The sequence below is a fragment of the Mustela lutreola genome, chromosome 5 (assembly GCF_030435805.1).
Source record: "Mustela lutreola isolate mMusLut2 chromosome 5, mMusLut2.pri, whole genome shotgun sequence".
NCBI classification, from domain to species: Eukaryota; Metazoa; Chordata; class Mammalia; order Carnivora; family Mustelidae; genus Mustela; species Mustela lutreola.
The window spans coordinates 481,615-497,438 of NC_081294.1; the positions used below are offsets into that span (position 1 = coordinate 481,615).

The following is a 15,824-nucleotide window of genomic DNA, read 5'->3' on the forward strand; positions in this document are numbered from 1 at the left end:
CAGGCAGGGGTGGGCTCCTCGGGCGAGAGGGCTTCCTGACTTGCAGCAGGGGGCTGGCCACTGATTATGAAATGTCTGACAACATGCAGAGCTGCTTTTTTTTTTTTTTTTTTTTTTTTAAGATTTTATTTATTTGACAGACATCGTAGGTAGGCAGAGAGGCAGGCAGAGAGGTGGGCGGGGGGGAAGCAGGTTCCCTGCCGAGCAGAGAGCCCAATGCAGGGCTCGATCCCAGGACCTTGGGACCATGATCTGAGCCGAAGGCAGAGGCTTAACCCACTGAGCCACCCCGGCGCCCCCAGAGCTGCTTTCTTGACACCGTGACACTCAGGGTGCGATCTGAGGCGTGTGACAGCCCTGCTTGGCTAGAAACTGCACACGCTCGCAGGTCTTCTCCTGGGGCCTTGCTCTGGGGTTTTCCTCATGCCCAGTTCCCATTGCCCCCACACCGCCCCTGTGCTGGGCCCCAAACGTGTCTCCAGAGTTGGCACTATCCATCTGCCGCTGCCCAGGAGACAAAGGCAGGCAGGTGAGGACCCAGCTCACGAAACACATCTTCCTGGAGAGCTGTCCTCGCGACTGTGACCGGATGTCGGAAACAAAGCCGGTACATCTGTGTGCCCCGAAACTGCGCACGAGGAGCTCTGCGGGTCTTGGAGCAGGGCCCTAGGCTGGGGTTCACCTGTGGCGACGGGTCACCTTCCACTGTTCCTTCCTGTATCAGCTCGTCTGAGGGCGGCTGGGCCCAGAGGCTCGGGGGAGCTCTGCCCGCCTCCCGGAAGGGTGAGGGGAGAGCCGTGGCCTTGACCCAGGAGAGCACTCCTGGCTTTGGCACAGAGTCCCTGTGTGGATGGAGCGACCAGAGGTGGAGGGTGGGGCTGGGGAGAGGGGCCCCTGAATTGTTCCTCTCCACTTACTTGGAAGGCTGGGGCCCCACCCGCCATGCCCTACCCCGCCCTGGAGGATTATTCTGGGGAAGAGCAGGTGTCAGCACTGAGTCAGCTCCCCTGCTCCCCGCGGACAGCCAGGCCCATAAATGGGTGGTGTGCCACATCCCCCGAACCTGGGACAGGCCGGGAGGTGAGCCCCATCTGCGGCACAGCCTATTCTCACCTCAAACGCCGGATGCCATGTTGACCTGTTGGCAGGAAAGGAATCTTCTGTGCTCACCCACTCGCTCCCTGACCTTGCCTCCGGGGATGGCTGTCTGTCAGCCAAGAGGGAGATCCACAGAGATGGGAAGGCCTGGGCTCCTGGGGCTGGGGGCTGGGGAGGAGGAACCTATGCAGACAGGCCCATTGTCAAGGCTGCAGCCCTTGACAGGGGATGTAAATACAAAATAGGAAGAATAAAATCACCCCTGAAACAGTCAATAACGCCCTGTGCTGAGACAGTGCCCCAGAGCCGGGGACAAAGCTGTGGAGCCCCAGGGCCGAGCAGCCCTGGGGGGCTCCCTGCGCCCGCCGGCTCCTCCCACCCTGACCTTGATGCCGCTCACAATGAGAGCCCGCTCTTATCGGTGTTTCCCTTCTTCTCATTAAACCCTTATCAAACAATAGCTCTGGCGCTGGTGAGATCCCCATGCGGTTCAGAATTATATATTAACCTCTGCTAATTAATGTTTATGCGGCTGTTTCGGGCAGAGGGTGCCTTGGACCACCTCTCATAGCCTTTATGCAAAGGCAGCCGCGGGCCATGCCAGACTCGGGCCCGGGGCTGGACCGGCCAGGGCGGCTAAAACCCTGAGACTCCCCTTCCCTGCCCGTCTGAGCCCCTGTCCCCCGTTCCAGACACTTCTTGGGCCTCCCTTCTGAAAGCAGCAGGAGCAATGTGGGGGTCCCTCTCTGGGCTGTTTTGTTGGCTGCACCAAAGGTCCATCTCCCCCGCCAGCCCACGGCTGGACGCTGGGTCCTCCCTCGGAGTCCCTCCTCTCGTCCCTCCTCCCCCTACCCCCGAGGGTTCTGAAGCCATTGCATGGTCACCCAAAGCGATACCAATGACCCTAACAACAGCGGCAACCAGACAGGGTGGTGAGCAGCGGGCCGAGGCGTCCTGAGAGCATCTCCTCCTGGCAAGAGCTGACCCTTGGCCTCTGCAGGGGCGCCAGCCTTGTGGGGAGGGTCTGGTCAGAGGAGCGCTCTGTTCCCAAGCTGTGCTGAGGCCAGGGGCACCCCGAGCTTGGGGAGCTTGCCCGCTGGGGGGCCGAGGGCTCAGGAGGCTGTGCCGGGACCTGGGAGGAGCTGAGCAGCGAGGGACGTTGTGAGGAAGGACAGCAGGGCAAAGGCACCCGGCGGTGACCCAGAACCTGGCCTGCTTCCTGTGTCAGCAGAAATCCTGTGTGCCGGGGCCTGCGGGGGCTGTGGGCGGAGGTCAGGTGAGGAGGCCTGCTGGGGCCGCGGGGGGGGCCTCGGAGGTAGGCCTGGGGGGTTGGGGGCGGTGAGGGGGCTGTAGGGGGCTGGTGGGGGGTTGGGACTTGAGGGAAGGGAGGAGTGTAGTGGGGAGGAAAGGTGGGGGTGGGGGAGGGTGTGGCTGCGGGGTCCCCGACTGAGGTCACCCCAAGTCTGACACGGGACAGAGGCCTTGCTCCAGCGTCTGAGGCACCCCTATCCCAAGCAGCACGACCAGGGCCGGCGGGCGGGGCTGCGCAGACGCCTAAAACTGCGCCCCGTGCAGCGTCTGACCCCAGCCCGACGTCTCACTGCCTCTGGGCGCTTTGTCCTTCATCCTCTGTCCAGCCGGCCTCTCCAGGCCTCCGCTCCCCGCTCCCCTCCAACTCCTCCCCACTAGAGCCCACGGTGGGGGAGGGGGGAGGAGGGCGGGGCCGGTGGGGCGGGGCCGGTGGGCCCGAGGGGGCGGGGCCGGTGGGCCCGAGGGGGCGGGGCCTGTGAGGGCCTTGGGGATGAGGCTAGGGAAGACCAGGGCTTGGGGGTGGGACCAAGGGTGATGTGGTTTGGGGGCGGGGTCTGCGCCGAGGACCTGGTGTCTCCCCTGAGGCCAAGCCTGTGAGGCCCAGGGTCAGGGACACTGGGGTAAACTGCCCGAGGTCATGATGCACTGTTCTGTCTCACTGCATTGGCGGAGTCCCCGCGGCTGCGTTTTGTTGGGGATTCCCAGGGAAAGGGACTGCGGGGGCTTCGAGCACGCGTCTGGGACACCAGCCCTGTTATCACTCAGGGCGCGGGAGGGGCGGCTGGTCCAGACCGACTCCAAGATTCCAGGAGAAGGAGGGTTGCTAGTGCACAGCACGTCCCTCCCGGGAGCCCATCCCTCCAGGCCAGGCTGGATGTCCCAGGCCGGGTCCCCACACACAGGTCCCACCAGGTGCAGCGCAGGCTAGGTCGGTGCCCATCTGGCCCTGACTTCCACAACTAAGCGGATGCTGTCCTCAAAATGTCGCTATGAGTCTCATCACTGACGGGCCTCTTGGGTTCCCGCCTGGGAGCACCAGCTCCCCCAGCAGCCTGTCCTCCTGCCTCAGGTCCTCCGGAGCTGTGGGGTCTGCGATGTGGGCTCCAGCCATGGGCCCCTGAGCTTTGCTGTGGCTGGAGAGCCTGACACCTGGATCGCCTTCCCTGAAGAGAGTAACAGGCTTTCGGTGAGGAAGTTAGAGACCTGGTGGTCTCAGGCTCAAGGCCAGGTGTCTGCAGACCCCCCAAGGCACACTCAGCTCCTCGGGGCGCTGCAGCCAGGATAGGCCCATGGGGACGGCTGTGCCCGAGTCCTGCCTGCAAGGCTGCGTGAGCGCTGCTCCAGACACAGGTCCCACTCACCCAAGACCTCCTCCTGAAGTGTCAGTCAGACCCATCCCCTGACCCCACACGGGGCCATGTTTGACTTCAAAGCAAAATTTGGATTCATTCCCGGAGAAGCCCCTGCTAGCCACTGATCCGTGCGAGGGGACGTTCAGACGACCCGATTTCTGAGTCCTCGCTCTAAAGGGGAATGGCAAGCATGGGGCAACTCTGGGCTGCAGCAGTGACAAGCTGGGGAGGGGGTGTCACACAGGTGTTAACATCCAAGTGTGCAACCTATTTATGGATTAGGATAACCGAATTCCAGAGTTTATATGGAGAAGCGAGAGACCCAGAACGGCCAGCACAGCACCGCAGGAGATCAAAGTCCAGGACGACACTCGCCGACTTGGAGACTCACATACACCGCAGTCACGGAGTCAGCGCGGTGCTGGCGGAAGGACAGAGCTGCCGAGACAGACCCGCAGGAGCACGGTCCCCACCTCGCACAGAGGAGCGAAGACCGTCTCCGCCGCTGTGCGGGAACGGCGGGGCGCGCGGCAGGAGGAGCGGGACACAGACCTCACAGCCCTCAGGGCGTGGGCCTCCACGTGCGGGCCTCGGTGGCAAATGCGGGGTCGTAAACCTCCTAGAAGACGGAGTAAGGGGAGACGCGGGGGGCCCCGGTTTGGTGGTGGCGTTTGAGACGCAGCACCAGCAGCGCGACCCGTGAGAGGCGCAGCAGAGGAAGTGCGGCTCGCGGACCGTCTGACCGCCTGGTCCCTGGGAGACAGAGACGAGGGAGCGAGGAGACGGGCGCGGGCCGGAGACACCTGCCGAGACACGTCTGACGGAGGAGAATGATCACAGTCCATGAAGAACTCTGAGGACTCAGCAGTAAGGACACGAGCGATACTATTAAAAAATGGACCAAAACCCTTAACAGACGCTTCACCAAGAAGATGTGCAGAGGGACGGCAGGGAGTCCCGTGAGAAGACGCGGCGCCTGGCGCTTGCCCTCCCCAGCAGAGTCCACACAAACGCCACCACAGAGCCTTGCGGCGGCTCCGTCTGGAGTTGTCCAAACGTGGAGGCAACCAAGATGCCCTTCAGTAGGTGCGAGTTCGAGAGAACCGGGGTCCTTACGGGTGATTCGATGTCACTGGGGTCCTTGCGGGTGACTCGACGCCGCCCAGCACTAAAAGGAAGCGAGCTAGCACACCGTGAGGACATGGGGGACACATGTTACCGACGGAAGCCCGTCTGACCGGGCTGCCTACGGAGCGCTCAACGCTATGACATTCCGGAAAAGGCGAAACTGTGGAGATGGCCCCAAGACCGATGGCTGCCAGGCTATGGCGGGGCCGGGCAGGTGAGCAGGGAGAGCAGGAGGGCCCTCAGGGCCGCGGGAGGACACTAACGGCAGAGGCTTGTCACCACATGTTTGTCCAAACCCACAGAGTGCCCACAGGCAGGAGTGAGCCTGATGTGACCACAGACGCTGGGCGGTGACCGTGACACGGGCTCATGAGGGCTGACAAGGGCGTGACTACTGATAGTGGAGATGGCTGTGCATGTCGCGGCACAGGAGACAGATGGAAACCCTTACCCCTTCATTGACATGTTTGGGTGAACCTAAAGCTGCTCTAGAAAAATTCAGCCTTGGAAACACAGGAAAAGACAAGAATAAGTGTGTCTAGCCGGGATAATGGGGTGTAGTCAGTCCCCAAGGAGGAGCAGAACTAGGCCATGGGCGTTCTGAGAGCGTGACCGTCGGAGAAGGACAGGCAGGGACATGATTCTCAGTTGCCCCTGCTTCCGGGCCACCTCCCTGGCCCCATCCAGGTGCTTGGGGCCCTTGGGAGGCTGATTGGTCCTTTTAAAAGGGGGGTGGGCCCCAGCCACCTGCTGCTGGGCCCCTGGGGACCCAGCCCCACACTGCCACCTCGGACCCCGCTCCGGCCTCCGTGGGGGCCACCCTCCCTCCAAGCCCACCTCGACAGCCTCCACCCATGGAGATGGTGCCCCCAACCCTCCCGCCTCATGGGCCTGGCACCTGTTCTCTCCTCCGCATACCCGTCTCCCACTCACTCGGGGCTCCGCGGGACAGGGTCTCTCTGTGTGGCTCGGTGCTGATACCCTAGCACCCGGAGGGGTCCCTGTAATACTTAGGGTTGCACTGCCACCTGTTTACTAGGGAGACACACCGGGAGCTGCTCAGATGACCCGGGGGTACGGATGTCTTTGTGGTTTCTGCAGGTCCACTCTCGGCGGCGGCGTGCTGGATGCAGGGTAGAGGCAGGGGCCCCGGGGGGGCACGGGGGGATCGGCAAAGAAGCCAGGGGGGCACCTCCGTGAGCAGAGAGACCCCAGGGCTCCTTGAGGCCATCTGGGCCGCACATGGAGCTCAGGAACCTTCTCGCGGCTGCTCTTCTGCGACCCAGAGCCCCATCCCGTGCTCCAGGGGCCCGTAAGCACCACTTGCAGGGCCCTGCTCCGGTCCGCGGCCCACCTGGGCCACTGACCACACTCAGCCTGCCCTCCGATGGTGGCAAGGGCCTGGTGCGCGCCCAGAGAGAGAGGCACAAGACCTGGGGAGCAGACCTTGGTCCCCTGTGGCTTACCCCATCCTAATCAGCAAAAGAAAGGATGTGGGTCCAGAATAATTAACGAAACCAGGTGTCGTGACGTTCGAACAAAGGAAAATCGGCAGTGGCGGGACCTCAGCAAGGAGCAGGACCGTCTCACCATCAGGGCTCCTGCCGCAGACCCCAGGACCCGACATCACTTTCTGATCACACCGCCTTCTGCCAGCTGGGCTCACAGGAAGGCCAAGGGCTGGTGTGGGGGGCGAGCTGGAGGGCAGAGCTGGGCCCGGGCCTCTGGGACTTCCGCGTCTCTCTCCGGCTCCGTTCTCTGGGCTCCCTTAGTGTGTGAGGGGGTGGAGGGGGCAGGCGGCGCCAGCCCAGCCGTGACCAGATACTGGGGTTCCAGAAGGCAGAGCCTGGCACACCCACCCCCTGGGAAGTGAACAAACAGTGGCCGGACCCCGTGGCCCTTCTCCCTGGGACAGGAGCTGTGGCGACACGTGGGCCTGCTTCCGTGGCACCCCTGATGAAGGGCTGGCGTGGGGCGCTCCTCAGGGAGACTTGGGCTAGCTGTGACCACCCAAGGGCACCTGCCCCCGGTGCTCATGGGACCTGTCCAGCCTGGCTTAACCCAGCAGGCCTGACCCTCGGGGGCAGGGGCATCCCTCGGGGGCTGCAGCTGGGCGGCCGAGCCGCATGCGGGCAGCCGTGCTACTGTTTACTGCGCTGGCCACCCGGCCCCCTTCTCGTGGCCCTGCTCCCGAGCGAAGAGAGCGCCACACGTTTCCCTGAGCGTCTCTGCGGGTCCGAAGTCTCCAAACCCATTAGCGAGAAACGCACGGGGCGGGCGGGTCTCGGGAGAGTGGCCCCTGGTGGGGTGGCCGGCCTTAGGGTCAGTCACAGCCACAGCAGGAGCACAAGTCCGAGTGTGAGCGGGTGATCCGCTGAGGACGAGCGGGGAGCTGACTGGTGCTGGGACGGACCCGCAGACCTCGTTTTCAGAGACCCTGCCTAGGGCGCCTGGGGGCTCAGTGGATTAAGCCTCTGCCTTCGGCTCCGGTCATGATCTCAGGGTCCTGGGATCGAGCCCCGAGTCGTGCTCTCTGCTCAGCGGGGAGCCTGTTTCCCACCCCCCCACACACCTGCTTTTCTGCCTGCTTGTGATCTGTCTGTCAAATAAATAAATAAAATGTAAAAAAAAAAAAAAAATACCAAAAAAACACCCCTGCTCACCGGGTGCTACTGTGCCCACATGTGGCTGGACACGTGAGTGGACAGAGCCCGGAGGACCTGCACTGCAGGCTGTGGGTCACCTCAGGGTGGAGTGGCTCCGTGGGCCTACCGGTGACAGTCTGTGGCCAAGACAGTCCCCCTGCCCCCGGCGTGTGACCGCTGGCCATACTGCATGTGGGCGGCTGTCGTGGGCCGCAGACCCAGCTCTGTGCATGGCGACCAGACCAGACGGGGGCAGAGGCTGGGTTTCTGCTGAGACAGCTCTACCCTTGCCTTCCGGAGTGGGGAGGGGCTCCCGGCAGCCAGGCTTCTGGATGTGTGTGCTGGCGAGCTGCACAGGTGGCTTCTCAAGAACCTGCTGTCTGGGGCACCGGGGGTCTCAGTCGGTGAAGCCTCTGCCTTCGGCTCAGATCCTGAACTCTGGGGTCCTGGGTTTGAGCCCCACATTGGGCTCCCTGCGCAGCAGGGAGCCTGCTCCTCCCCTGCCTCTGCTGCCCCCCTGCTCGTGCGCCTGCACTCGCTCTCTCTCTGTCTCTCAAATAAATAACTACAGTTTTCAAAAGAAAAAAAAGATCCTGTTGTCCACAGCAGCCCCTGTTCCGGACGTGCTGGTGAAGCCCTTCCAAGGCGCGCAGGTCCGCCGCTTGCATTCCCTCCTCCCCACCTGGCGCTGGCTTCGTCGAGCACATCATCGCCCACGCTTCGCCGTGCCTCGGGCCTGAAGAGCTGAAGGCACCACGGGGTCAGGGGGCCCTGGGGACTGCTGCTTCCCATGCCGCTCGAGGCGGCGAGGACCCACGTCCCGCAGAGTAGGGCCTGGACCCGGAGGAGGGCAAGGTCGGGACGTCTCCGTCCTGCCCCTCGTGCCTGCGGCTCATTCCTCTGGTTCCCAGCAGGCCCGGCCACCGTGGCCTTTGGCAGCTTTGGGAAGGTACCCGGAAGGAGGTGGAGGAAAGTGACTTTGTCCTGGCCAAGACCCAGAGCAGCTGCCAGGGCTTATCAGGAGGAAATTGCACCTCCTGGTTGAGCCCTGTCATTGTGTGACCTCAAAACACCAACGCTGGGCCTTTGTGAGGCCATGGGGCTCCCCAGCGATGGGCCGGCCTTCCCAGGCCGTGGCCCCAGCACCAGCAGCCCCTACCCCTCGGGGCCTGGCCGACCCCTCTGTCCTCCCTGCAGGCTGAGCTGGGATGTCTCGGGCGCCAAACTGCCTTGCTCTGGGCTGAGACACCACTTACTTGGTGCCAAAACTGCTTTTAGAATAGGGGTGAGCGGGACGGGGAAGGCTCCTCCTGCCAGTAAAGTTCACGGAGTTACAGGCTTGGACTTTGTGACATCTGATTACTCCTGCCGCTTAGACCTGCCGCGCAGGCTTCCTGCTTCCTCATCGCCGAGGCGAGAGAGGCGTCTCCGTAGCTCAGCCCTGGCCTTGGAGGCTCCCGGGGGTCAGGAACGCCGTGCTCACCCCGCTCAGGCTGAACACTCACCAGCCCCTCCTGGAGGGCCGAGGGACCCCGGAAGGCCCGAGATCCGCAGGCAGAGGGAGAATGACCTCAGCGGACCTCACCAGAGGGCGCTCCCTCCTGCCGAATCAGGCCCCGGAAGAAGACTGAGCAGCCTTGAGATGGACTGGGGTCAGTGCCAGGCCCCCCACTCCCTGTCCAGGACCTGCCAAGCTGGGGGAGGGGAAGCTCTACCTTCAAATGGAGCTTTGCACGCGTCACGGGTCGGACGTCAGAGCCCCGGAGAGGGGACTTCCGTGTGGAGAACAGCAGGAGCAGGAGCCCCTCTTTCTCATCAGCACCTTTTGTGGCCGTGGGGAGTCATGGGTGCTGGCCAGACTGCCCGGTCCAGCCGCTCGTATGGCTGTTCGTCTGGAAAGGGGTCAGGCTCTTCCTCCAGGTGCAGTCGGGGGTTCAGGGCCAAGGCTGCTCCAACCTGGCTTCATCAGCAAAGGCGGCATCCACAACGCTCCGCGAGTGGGATTTGGGATGGGTTTTATTTTATTTATTTATTTTTCTATAAGTTTCAATGTTTTTTGCAGCGAACCTGCAAGGCTTACAAATGTTATTTTTTAAAGTGGTTTGACTTCCCTGCCCTTTCCCCAGTGGAGTAACTGGGACCAGATTTACCACCCGCCTAAAACCAATAAAAACACAGAAATACCATCTGAAACAAAGATTTTCCAGACACTGGACATCAGGCAACATAGAACAGTGATCTCTAAGACGGGAGAAATCAATCACGAATCGCAGGATTTATAATGCGTTTACCTAAGTGCGTGTTAGAAGCAGCACACAGCAGCGTGTGCCGTAAGGGTCTTACTTGGTGAAACATCACCGGAAGACAACGAAGATGTGTATTATAAGGCCTGAAGCAACCACGGAACACAGGATGAGAAACAGCCAGAAACCTTACAGAGGACATTCAATGCAAACAACACACAAACAAAAAAGCCACAATCTTAAAGAAAACAGGAAAAAAGGAACAAAAAATAGAGGGAACAAATAGAAAAATGGTGGATGTGCCAAGCTTTATCCCTCATCACATAAAATATCAATGGTCGAAATACCCCAATTAAAAAGCAAAGGTGGTCAGATTGGAAAACAAAAAAACCGAGACCTGACTAGAAGCTCCCTATAGGAAACCCAATTTATATATATATTTTTTATAAAGATTTTACTTATTTATTTGAGTGAGAGAGTGAGCACAAATGGGTGAGGAGCGAGGCAGAAGCAGAAGCAGGAGCCCGATGCGGGGCTCGATCCCAGGACCCTGAGATCATGACCTGAGCTGACGGCAGACGCTTCAGCGAAGGAGCCACGCTGGTGCCCCAGGAAACCCACTTTAAATATAAAAGCAATATGCTAAGAATTAAAGACTGGAAAGTCAAAGAATGCCAACCCTAACCAAAGAAGCCTGGAGGGAGAAATTAATACCCAAGTAGAAACGCCTTGGCACGGGCTGTTTTGTGGTGAATCACGCCCGAGGGTCACGACCCACATGTGAAAGGAAGTGAGATCCTGACGCACAAACACAGGTGAGTCTCAGCGCTACTGTTGCCCTGGGATGAGCCGGACCAAAAGCAGTGACCGCTGTGTCCGTGATTTGTAGGAAAGTATGAGAAAATGCCGGCTCTTCAGGGCTGACAGGTCAGAGGCTCCTGGAGCCTGAGGGCATGTGGCTCGGGGGGGTGTGGGGGGGTTGGATCACCAAGGGGCCCGAGGCAATTTTGGGGTGACGGGGTGTCTCGTCTTGTTTGCGACGGTGATGTCACGAGGGTAGACACTGTGTCAGCCGCCCCTCGATGCTGAAGAGCACGAGGGCGAGTGAGGGATTTCACACTGGGTCTTACAAAATCACCCGAAAGTCAGGTGCTGCTCAGCTCTGGGTGGTCTCCAGCTGCTCGCCTCAGCACAGCACGTGGCCGTCGCTGGTCTGCAGCTAAGTGCAGGCGTCTCGAGGTCTCCTCACAAGTGGAACGGGGACCCGGGTGTGGGCAGGGCGAGGGCTGCCGGGCCGGGGCGTTGGGGGGGACCGGGGTGTGGGCAGGGCGAGGGCTGTCTGGGTGGGGCCTGTGGAGGCGCTGGGCTCCAGCAGAAAGGGGCACAGGGGCCCCACCTTCAGAGGCAGAGGAACTTGAAGGGTCTGAGCAACACGATGGCAGGTGCCCGAGAAGAGCCAGGGCCCCGTGTGCGGCACCTCCTTCCCAGCGGTGTCTGTTCCTGCCGCGGCTGCTCAGCCCCTTCACCAGGCACTGCCCTGCAGACCGAGCTCAGCCCGCAGCCACATACAGTCGACGGCAACATCAGGAATTAGGTGATGGGGAGGGACGTCTAGTTCTGTTATTTCTAGATGTTTCTTCCCTGGTTTGGAGTCTTGCATGCAAAGCATTTCCTTACTGGAAAGCTCTGAAGCCGGAGAACCCCGGAAGGCTCCTTGCCGGGGGAGTGCTCCTCCCCCGCACACTCACGGCACGTTTGTGACAAGGGGAATAAACCAGCCCTTACCTTTCACCAAATCACTCTGTTCTGTGTATTTAGGGTTCCACCCGACCTGCCTCCCAGAGGAATTTCGGGCAGCTTAGAAGATTATGCTGACCGTGGAGGAAGACCATAAACAGGAAACAAGCATGGTGCCCTGACCCCTCCTGCAGATGTGCTCGCTCCGAGGCTCCCCACTTCCTCCTGGCCGCGCGGGGCACCCACTTCCCTGAGGTTCATCTTTCTTGCCCACCACGGCAGGGGGGGTGGGAGAGCGCGGCGGCCTCCCCCCCCAGGAGCTGGTCCCTTCCCCCCACCTGACCCCTCCCTGAGGAGCCCCCCAGGGAACCCTGCAGGGAAAGCCACCTGTCTCCACTGATCTGTCCCTGGTGGGGTCGGGGGGGGGGGGACGGGGCACGACAGGCCCGGTGCCTCGGTGGACAGTTGCCCTAGTGGCGGCCTGTCCCTCCCAGGGGTCCCTGCCAGCCCCCAGGAGCCACTCTCTCTGGAGATCCTCCCCCTCTGCTCACCGGACGAGAGCACCCCAATTCTGATTAGGTAATAAAAGAGACATTTTGAGAATAAACACAAGGAGTGTACGCATTTCCAAGGTAAACGAAAGAGATCAGGTCGGTCCGGTCCGGTCTGTGTCACGGAGCAGAGAAGGCACAAGCAACGGAGGAGCTGCTGAGGCTGACGGCCCCGCGAGGAGGAAGCGACGGGCCTGCCACCTGCTGGACAGCCACATCCTCCCTGAGCCTCAGCCGGCCATGGTCAAGGCGGAGGGGAGGTAGTTTCTGGACAACGCCCAATGGTCATGGCGGGGCTGACACGCAGGGGTGTGGAAGGCTCCACGGCACCAGCAGAGCCAAGGGACATGACGCCTCTGTGGTCAGCGTCGCCTCTGCCCCCTGCCTGCACCTCCCGCCCTGCGGGCAAACCACTGGCCTGGACCTGCCACATGCGCAGAGACCCACCTTCACCCCCTCCCTGCACGGACCCTCCCTGCACGCACCCCTCCCTGCACGGACCCCTCCCTGCACAGACTCTAACCCCTCCCTGCACAGACCCCCTCCCTGCACAGACCCCCTCCCTGCACGCACCCCGCTCCCTGCACAGACCTCCCACCTTCACAGACCGGCCCTGTATCCGCTACCCTCGAAGGAAAGCTTCCCTTCAGCCACACCCCACCCCGGGCACACCCCATGCCCACTCCAGGGCCTGGCTTATGAGTCTCCCACAGCACGCAGAAGGAGAGGGTGGTCAGGGCCCTGGCTGGCCTGTGTCACCGAGTCAGGGCTGCTTTCCCGGCCTGTCCCCCTCGGCCATCCCCACAAGACCCCCAGCTTGGCCTGTGCCAGTGTCGTGGTGGCCTGCCTGAAGTCCACTGTCCCATCAGCTGCTGGCAATCCCCACCAGAGTCTGGGCTGGTGCATCTTCCCTCCGGTCTGCTCCTGTGTGTAGGTCCGCAGTGCCGGCCACACCTTGATCCCTACACACACACACACACACACACACACACACACACACCCGCCCAAGGCTCAGCCATGGTACCAGCACTTCCCACGGTACAGGGCCACAGTGGGAGCCTCAGGACACCTGGGCCAGAGCCCCAGCCCCACGGTTCCCTCAGCAGTGGTGGAAAGCCTGGTTGCCCAGACCTCCGCAGACTCCCTGCTTCCATGGGCCTCCACATCCCCTCCTAAGCCTGCTTCATGGGCTTCTCTGAGCTTGTGGGAGTTTGCTGGTTCCCACTGCAAGAGGACGAAAGATCTGCCTAACCGGTGTGTGTCCTCAGATGTCAAAGTTTTGCTACCTTTGGGAATTCTGGGGCATCCCCCACGGAGAGCTCCAGGGCTCTTGCACAGCTGCCTGCTCCCCCCCCCCCCGAGCTCCAGAGCCCCCCAGAACTGCACTTACAATGATGTGATGAAGCTTGCCAGCCACAGGGGGGTCGCCCTGCCGCTCACCACGGGTCTCATCCTGGAGGACGCCGAGAAACCCCATTATGTCAGGTTCAGTGCTTTGGAACACGAAACCATGTGCCCTCCTCCGTGTGCACGCCTGTGGGGCAGATGGTCTGGGGGTGCAGATCTCTTCAGGGCTCAGAAATTGAATGTTGTGCAATTGCCGTCCAGACATTAGGTGACGCCCCGTGGGCTCTGGGCAGCACCCCAAAATCAAACACACTGGCAGATGCTCTCAGTAGGTGAGGAATAAAACCCAGGGATAGTTCCAGCTAGATTTTGCACCAAACTTAAGAAAAGCTTGCAGTACTCAGTGCCGTCTGCATTTCATAAAGGCCGGTGAGGGCTTGTGGATGAAATGGTCCCACGCCCACGAGCACACGGCCGGGGCTGGACCGGAGAAGCTGGCTGTCCGGGGCTGCGCCCCACACCGTGAGCCTGCATTCAGCACTTCAGTCTAGGGTACCCCCCGACTCTGGCCCCACAATTCCCGGCCTTTCTGGGCGTTCACTGCAATCCCAGGGAGCAGGCTCCTTCTGTCCCAGCAGAGAGGTGTGGCTTATGTGCACGCTTCTGGGGGGGGTTCTGTCCCCGGGGAACCAGCTGCACCCCAAGCCAGATGGGGCTGACCTTTGGTCTGGCGACAGGCCCTGTGTGATTGGAACCTTCACTTCCTCGCTGGCCCACGTGCTCGGGGGGACATTACCCGGGGGTCAGCCAGTTCTACCGGTTAGGAAGGAGACGTGGTCGTCGGCCAGAAGGGCTGGGACCAGGTCCTCACACACAGCACACACCCGTGGCCAGCCAGTCCTAAGCATAGACAGAGGCGTCCTCAGGAATTTCTAGCCAAGGCTATTCTCTTTGTAAAAAGGTCATGGAAATTAGGCACAACTGAATACACTCCGTGTCTTTTTAAATCTGATCACATGCTGGATGGCCAGTCTTTAATTTAATTTGGTACTACATTTCCCCAAATTCAATGCACCCTTATAGCTAAATTATTTGCTCTGTGCAATTTTCCTGAGAGGCTACATGCTTTGGAAGGGAAAAACACAAATTAGGGCTCTGCCAATTTGAAATGTAGGAAAACATGGGGCATTTGATGTTGACCTTTTCATTCAATATAAACAAATAAAATGAAGGCGCCGGGATTTGCACGAGGACAGCTGAGCTGCTGAGCCCCGAACGCGACCCTCGCATGCACGTTTGTTTGTACACAGACGCACAGGGGTCCGGGGTCCGCCATGCGGGTCCCGTGCGGGGGGGCTCCATCAGGTGGATGGTACCAACCGGGTTAGCGTCTTTGTGTGCTCCAACGGGCCACCTCACCTCAAAGGGGCCTTCGAAAGCCCAAGAGACCCCAGGCCTTGGCCTCCTGCCTCCTTGTCCCCCCGAGGCCAGGTACGGGGCAGGAGGACACATGGAGCACACGGAGCGGCACGCTGAGTGACCAGGGCTTGTCAGCTGCTCTGCCCGGGCATGGAGGCTGCCTGCTGTTCTGGAAGGGCAGTGCCCTCCCAAGAATATTTCCGAGGCTCAAGGAGTCACAAGAGGAAGCCAGAAAGACCGTTGATGAAACCAGAGCACACGCTTCTGGAGGCTGGTTTTGAGAACAAGAATGCAAACCCTCCACCGACCCGGCGTGCTTACCCAGGAGGGATGAGAGGGCCACGAGGGTCCACAGGGTGCTGAGGAAGGGGCCCCACGCAGAGAGCCGCTGCAGGCTGGCCGTGGGGACCCCAGTGCTGTTCCGGGGGGCAGGGCCCCAGCTGCTGAGTGTCCAGGAACGGGCGGTGCCCATGAGCCAGGCCAGTAGCACGAAGGCGCATGGGCCAGACCCCTGTGCCCACATGCTGGGGGGGCGGTGCCAGGCTCCTCCGGGCTCTGAATATCCTCCGTGGGCTTCCCACCCTGTGGCGACCTCGTCGGTGCGAGCAGCCGGCCCGCTGGTCTCCCTCTCCCCTCGGCTGCCTCGTCCCGAAGCTGAGCCTGCTCTGCCCACAGCCTCCCCACTGCCTTCCCTTTGCTGACCAGAAGCCGCGCCGCGCCCTGGGCAGCCCATGACCCCCGTCATCCATCCCCAGATAAGCGGCGAGTTCCTTCCTTCCCCTGACTCCCGCCAGCGTCTTCCCTGCCGCTCTCGCCCCGCGGGAGTTCAAAGTCTCCGCTGGGAAGGGGTCGCCCATTTCCCTGTGGTGGGAAGATAAGGGGCCTGCCTATCCCTTCGCGAGATGAGGTTCTGCCTGACACATGAACCAGCAGGAGAAGAAGAAACGGGGTTTAATTGGTTCTCTATCGGGTGTTTCGGCCTCTGGAGCGCAG

The 15,824-nt window shown here is 61.2% G+C and overlaps 1 protein-coding gene and 1 long non-coding RNA gene across 4 annotated transcripts; one reads left to right on the forward strand and one right to left on the reverse strand.

Moving 5' to 3' along the window:
* Window positions 1-166: 166 nt before the first annotated feature.
* Window positions 167-2,806, reverse strand: LOC131831524 (uncharacterized). The gene is made up of 3 exons (XR_009353670.1): window positions 2,682-2,806; window positions 1,114-1,281; window positions 167-842 (listed from the first exon to the last, which is right to left on the reverse strand). It is a non-coding gene; the product is annotated as an uncharacterized LOC131831524 (long non-coding RNA).
* On the forward strand, window positions 2,118-12,101 carry LOC131831520 (uncharacterized). Of its 3 annotated transcripts, none has more exons than XR_009353668.1 (2): window positions 2,118-2,374; window positions 11,596-12,101. XR_009353668.1 is itself a non-coding variant. In XM_059173551.1 (2 exons), exon 1 carries the CDS (start codon window positions 8,631-8,633, stop codon window positions 9,666-9,668), a length of 1,038 nt encoding a protein of 345 aa, XP_059029534.1. In that variant the 5' UTR covers window positions 8,390-8,630; the 3' UTR covers window positions 9,669-10,592; window positions 11,596-12,101. The 3 variants fall into 3 exon arrangements, 1 of the variants encoding a protein (XP_059029534.1); XM_059173551.1 differs by lacking the exon at window positions 2,118-2,374 and adding an exon at window positions 8,390-10,592; XR_009353669.1 differs by lacking the exon at window positions 2,118-2,374 and adding an exon at window positions 11,044-11,371.
* The last annotated feature ends 3,723 nt before the right edge of the window (window positions 12,102-15,824 follow it).